We start from the raw sequence: 5,991 nt of genomic DNA, 5'->3' as shown, positions 1-5,991 counted from the left end.
TAAATTAGAAGTGTTATTGTAGAGAAAAATTAAGTTAAACTCTATAAGTGGGTAAATCTTTAAAAAATATAACTTCAAATTCATTTTAACTTAAAATTTACTTTTTTAAGAAACCTTTATGGGTGCTCTTCAATACCCAAAACAAGTAACTTCTACAAAACTAACATCATCTAATTTAATAATAGCAGTGTATAACTTCAAATACTTTCATCCATAAAAAAACAAGTTTAAATAGCAGAACCCAATTTAAAGAAATACCTATTGCTGTTTTTTTTTTTTAAAAAAAAATAAAAATTTATAAAGGAATGCCCAATGTGTAGCAACAAATTCCATCCTTAGCTTGGTGGGAGAAAAAAAACAGGAGGGACTGTCTTCCACTTTTTCTAGTGTAAGCAGAGTCTAAATTTTACCAATAAGTTCTCAATGCAATGGAATATGAAGGAGATGAAGAACACAAACTCTTATTAACCACCCTTCATAAGAAAGGGAAAACGAATTTGGCTTTCAGGTCTTAAATGATCACTTCTGACTTGCTGCTGCTTCACTGGGGGTTTTGGTGGTCATCTGGTCTACTGCATGCACTGTGTTTTGTAGCTCTTCCCATATGGCTTTGTAAACCATCCTCTGCCTGTTCACAACCAACTGTCCATCGAATGCTGAAGCAACGACATCAATGCTGTGATAAGGTAATATAGATTCAGCCCAGGAAATTGCAAACTCTTAATGCCATGAAGAATCAGTTAACAGCACATTCAATCTTTAATCAGAAACAACCCTTGGATCCGAAATGCTAAACAATTTATGGACTCATTCATACTTGGCTACTGCCAAGTAAATATAGACTGCAGTAATAAACACGCTATAGTTTGTGTAACACCATAGTTCTCAGAGATATGCTATTCCAGATAATCAGATGCACGGTGACCTATGAAAAATAACTGCTTAACTTTTGAGAGAAAAGAGAAAGTCAATTTGGCTATCAGAGCTAGCAGCCATGCTTCGCCTTCAGTCTGTATTCCATTTGTTAGAGTTCAAACTTCATTTTGTAACTACCGTGTAATTGCTAAAACTATACCTCAGAAGAGTTATTTCACTCATTCTCAAAAATCACAAACATAAGCTAAACACATCTATGTGTCCTGCTGAGAGCAGTCAAAAGTTAATAATGTCAAACGGAGCAGGCAAAGCTGTTCCCTTTCGATCACATAATCAAAATGAACTCACCAGGAATTATATACTGTTATTCGTTAGGGTGCATAAATTCAGCTATCATGCTCTATTAGTTTTAGTCCTGTGCTAGCATGTTCTAGCAACAATTTATTTTGGAATAGTTTTTATTTTAATTTTTTAACTTCTAACATGTTCCCATCATAAGAATTTCAGTCTTTGCATGAACTTATCAGAGCAAACGTATAAAGTCCTAACATATACATATTAGTGATCTTCGATAATGATTTACATGTTTTTATGCAATAAAGCAAAATGCCATACAGATTTGTTTAAAGCAAACTCCAAACCATCAGCAAACTTCTTAGAACCCAAAAGAACCAGCAAAATGGTGTGTTTGACTTTCTTTGACCCCTCACAATTTTCGGTAGAACAGCCATTTCCAGTGCCATACCCATATTCTTGCTCATGGTTTTTGAAGCAAAGTCCCAATTTGGTCGGAATTAGAAAGAATTTGAGGAACTTATTAACTAAAAGAAGAAAATGCAATGACCAAGTAGTTGAAGTAACAGAATTATGTTTTACATAGTAGATTCTCATATAATCTGATCTCCACACCATTGTCATATGACTCCTACGCTATTATTCACACATGTAATCCATTTTATAACTTGAAACTATCATAATCTAACACATAAAGGTGATTTTCATACAGGAGTCAAGGATGTTGCTAAAGGAATCATATACTTTCCAGAATTAACAAGGATTTTCTTGTCGGTAACAGAGCAATCTCATAATAGTACATCAGAATACACTTACAGATTACTCAAAAATCCTAATAGTGCGGATTTACTATAATGTTCGACTACAACTTCCAATAAGAGTAGGAAGAATGAAGCAAGAAGCTAGTGCACCTCTAACTAAGTATTTTGGTCTACCCCCTAATTAAACCAGTGAAAATGGCTTACCAAACATGCCGGCCATCTCCAGATGCATCTTGTACAATGACTGATTCTGCATTCAAATGTTCCTTGATCTGGAAAAGAAAATTAAATAATTAACTTCAGTAAAAGCACAGTCCATGTAGACAAGAACTATACAATCTCTATGAACAACGGTGGAACAAGCAATATTTACAGTTAAAATGGGAAATAGTAAATAATCTGGTTACTCTACTGAAACTATGAAAGGAAAAACTTTGAGATGCTAGACAAAAACTGAATCCAAGCTACAGCAGTATAGTAAAATGAATAATACCATTCAACTAGAAATAATTGCATTTCATATGTATTTACTACAACTTGACCATATAAATTGAACAACGTCCAAGAACATATTTTTTTTCAAGAAATTTTTATTTTGCAACAAAATTTCTTATTTTTATAAGTCAGTTCTGGCCATGCTACTATCAGCTTTTGTTCCTGACAAGTTGATCCATCACAAAGCCTGATCAAAACTAAGTACTTATAGTAAAGCTCAAACATGGCTACTTCTTTTCATGAGCAAAGGCTTTCTCCCCTAATTCATCATCTCATGGATGAATCCAATACATGAAGACAATTAATAGTGGTTATTCAAAAGACCCATTCCAAGATTGTCACCGTGTCTCTGCATTGACTGCACTATAACCCTGACTATCATCCAGCTCTGAGAGATATGCTTAGCAGTCGCCTGGGAATTAATTACTGAAAACTGCAGGATGTAGTGAAAGTTTATTTATTGTCAAAAAGTTGTTTTCTTTGTAAACAAAGGGAAAATATGATTTCTGAAAGTTAACTGGAGATGATGTTACAATTTAAAATTTGTTTTGGACATCATGATTGAACTTAAACAAGTAGGGAATATTTTCTTGACATCAACAGGGGTATCTTCCTTGAAACCTCAGGTTCAAATCAATGAAAACCACCTTTCCTATTTGGTGAAATTGAACGTAATCTTGAGTTTTAAATAATTAAAAAAAAAAGTAGAAATTTTGTGGAGGGAATTCCTTGAAATCTAGATGAGGGTTTGAGCATGACTGAAGCTTGGATTAGGATTTTCCATAGATCATAAGATAGACATACTGGATGGGTTTGAGCGTTTGACTGCAATAAGAGGCAATAAATAGTCATATTCCCCTTTTCTTTTGATTTACTTTCATAGAAAGTTAAGAATGCTTTTAGTTTCTACAGGGGCCAATTAAGAGACTAAATTTCTAGCATCTACCCGATTCCAACACTCATACTCAAGTCCGAGTCGAGTAACTTTGAGCATAATAAACTAATTTAGAAATCCTCTTATTTTCATACATCAAAACGTTCTCTTGATATTGTTTCAATCAGCTAAACAGATTAAATAGCTATTAATTCGATCAAATTGACAACAAACTGAACTTTACAGCTTGAAAGAAACAAAAACTGAACTTCCCCATTTCCTTCAGCTAAACAGAAACAAGTAAATAGCAATTGCGCGAGAAGGAAAAAAAAATCAACAATTAAGTTAAACCAAACAGAGAACAAGTATAAAAAAAGAAGAGATACCTTTTTCTCCATAGATTGAATGAGAGGAGAGTCAATAGAGCCAGGATCATTAACGTGAGTAGCTTTTATCGAAAATCTGCGGTGACCCAAAATTCCAGAGCTGGTTCTCGAAACAATTCTGTTCTTCTTTTCAACATTTCTGGTTGATTTATTAATGTTGGAAGAACCAAAAAAGCTTGAATCTGGATGGTTTTTAATTGGCAAAAGTGTGGGGTGAGAGGAAAAGGATATGTTGTTGGAGTGGCAAAAAAGAGGGAAGGATTTGAGGAAAAGACTAGCTTTTATTGACGAAAAGAAGAAGGGGCGCGTAGTTATTAGAGTCTTCGCCATTGAAGAGGTTTAAAGGTGGGGGAAAGTGAAGCTGGTTCTTTTTTTATGTTTCTGAAAAAAAAAAACGGGTGGTGAGGATACAATGCCCCAGTCGAGTTAAAAGCTCTATACTAAACTTAGGGATGTTCGGCCAAAAAAGAGCCTAGGGTAAATTGCACTATTAGTCACTAAACTATGGAAAGCTTTTCCTTTTGCTCACTACTATTCAAAAGTTTTCTTTTAAGTCAATAAACTATTTAAAAGTTTTTATTTAAGTCACTGAGTTATTAAGTTTTTCTTTTTAAGTTCTACTAGTGAGCTCCAAATGACGATTTGATGATTGGTACGGTACATCAGTAACTATTGACAAGTAAAAGAATATATCTTAGATCCAAGTCGTTTTGGCAACTAGTGTTGGAGATTGGAAAAAGAAGCTATTTGAACTTTGATTTGCAAATTCTTGACGTTCAAAGCTGTTTCATGAACAAAAATTGAATTGTAAAAGAAAAGGGGAAAGAGAGCTTTTGATTAGTGCAAGCAATGTGAATAGAGAAAACCATATAGCATTGATTTTCAGCCCGATGACTTAAATGAAAAGTTTTGAATAGTTTAATGACCAAATTATAACTTTTTTAGTTAAATAACTAAAACAAAAATTTACCAATAATTTAGTGATTAATGATGTAGTTTACCAGAAAACTTTGAAGTTAGAACCAACTTATTATTTTAAGGTATGGGGAAATGTGTATTTTGATACTACTTTCAATGTTGAAATTGGTAACTAAAGTTTTTTTAGTTAAGTACTTGAACTTGGTTTTAAGGTTCAATTTGGTATCTAATGTTTATTTTAGTTCAATTAGATACCTGAACTGATTCAAATTTACAATAAATGACTTATTAAACCAATTTGAATTATGAAGCAAAGTTCAGATACTTGATTGAGGCAAAAAAAAAAAGAATCAAATTAAATTTTGAGACCAAATTTAAGTACTTAATTGGAAAAAAAAAATACCAATTTCAACCTCAAAACCAAGTTTATATTAAAAAAATGTATATTTATCCTATCTTTTTTATCACTTTTATTCCTCAAACAGTGAACCTTCTAAAATTAGTAAAATTGTTTTCTTATCAACATGCTGGTTTTAATGGCATTAACATGGTAATTTGTCTAGTAATTTACACATAATTCATTGTTGATCATAATTTTTTTAAAAAAAATTATATATTTTTAAAATTTATTGAAATTTAGATAGTTTTATGAATTTTATGAATTTTTATAGAAAACGATTTAATTACAATAAGCTCTGAATATTAAAGTGATCCAAAAAAGAATTAAATCAAAATAAGAAACAGGGTAAAATTAAGAAGTATAAAATATCAATCAGACTTTGCTGTTGTTCTTCTCTTCTTTCTGAGATATCTCCATTGTGGCCGCATTTAAATTAAATAAATAATTTCTGAATATTGAATAAATATATTTATGATTTTATTTGCAAATGTTAAAATATATTTATTAACAATACTAACATTAAAATTTTGCTCATAACCAACAAATAAATAACTTTATTTTTTAAATAAATAAATTGTAAATAATTTTTTTATTTTAAAATGTAAATATTAACTAGATAATAATGTTTCCAAATAAGTGGCTCAAAAAAGAAAAGAAATAAATGAAGAAAAAAATTTTAGATTAGTTAATATTTGAGCGGAAGAGAAAGTAAGAGTGAAAATTGAATTTGGATTTTTTTTAAGTGAATAAATATTTATATTTTAAATTTAAAAAATTTAAAATAGTTTTTTTCATTGATTTTGTGAAATTTAAATGAAGTTTCTTTCAAATTCAATTTCATCTTCAAACTGATTTTTTATTTTTGCAAAAGCTCCTTTGGGTGAAAAATTATAAATTTACATTTTTCACGTTTATAATATAAATTCAAATTAAATTTTTACAAAAGTTATATAAATTGCCTAAATTGTATATATAATTTATATTTCA

The 5,991-nt window shown here is 30.7% G+C and overlaps 1 protein-coding gene across 2 annotated transcripts; it reads right to left on the bottom strand.

The window, feature by feature from the left end:
* Positions 1-245: 245 nt before the first annotated feature.
* On the bottom strand, positions 246-4,148 carry LOC107893107 (protein BOLA4, chloroplastic/mitochondrial). 2 transcript variants are annotated; one of them, XM_041085450.1, is made up of 4 exons: positions 3,687-4,109; positions 2,769-2,859; positions 2,136-2,203; positions 246-676 (listed from the first exon to the last, which is right to left on the bottom strand). In XM_041085450.1, the coding sequence occupies exons 1-4, from the start codon at positions 4,014-4,016 to the stop codon at positions 671-673; spliced, it is 495 nt and encodes a 164-aa protein (XP_040941384.1). In that variant the 5' UTR covers positions 4,017-4,109; the 3' UTR covers positions 246-670. The 2 variants fall into 2 exon arrangements, with proteins under 2 accessions (XP_040941384.1, XP_016673519.1); XM_016818030.2 differs by lacking the exon at positions 2,769-2,859 and having other exon boundaries at positions 3,687-4,148.
* Positions 4,149-5,991: the final 1,843 nt, after the last annotated feature.

The sequence above is a fragment of the Gossypium hirsutum genome, chromosome A13 (genome assembly GCF_007990345.1).
Source record: "Gossypium hirsutum isolate 1008001.06 chromosome A13, Gossypium_hirsutum_v2.1, whole genome shotgun sequence".
Lineage (NCBI taxonomy): Eukaryota > Viridiplantae > Streptophyta > Magnoliopsida > Malvales > Malvaceae > Gossypium > Gossypium hirsutum.
The sequence above is the reverse complement of the archived record's forward strand: the minus strand, read 5'-3'. Positions and strand labels throughout refer to the sequence as shown.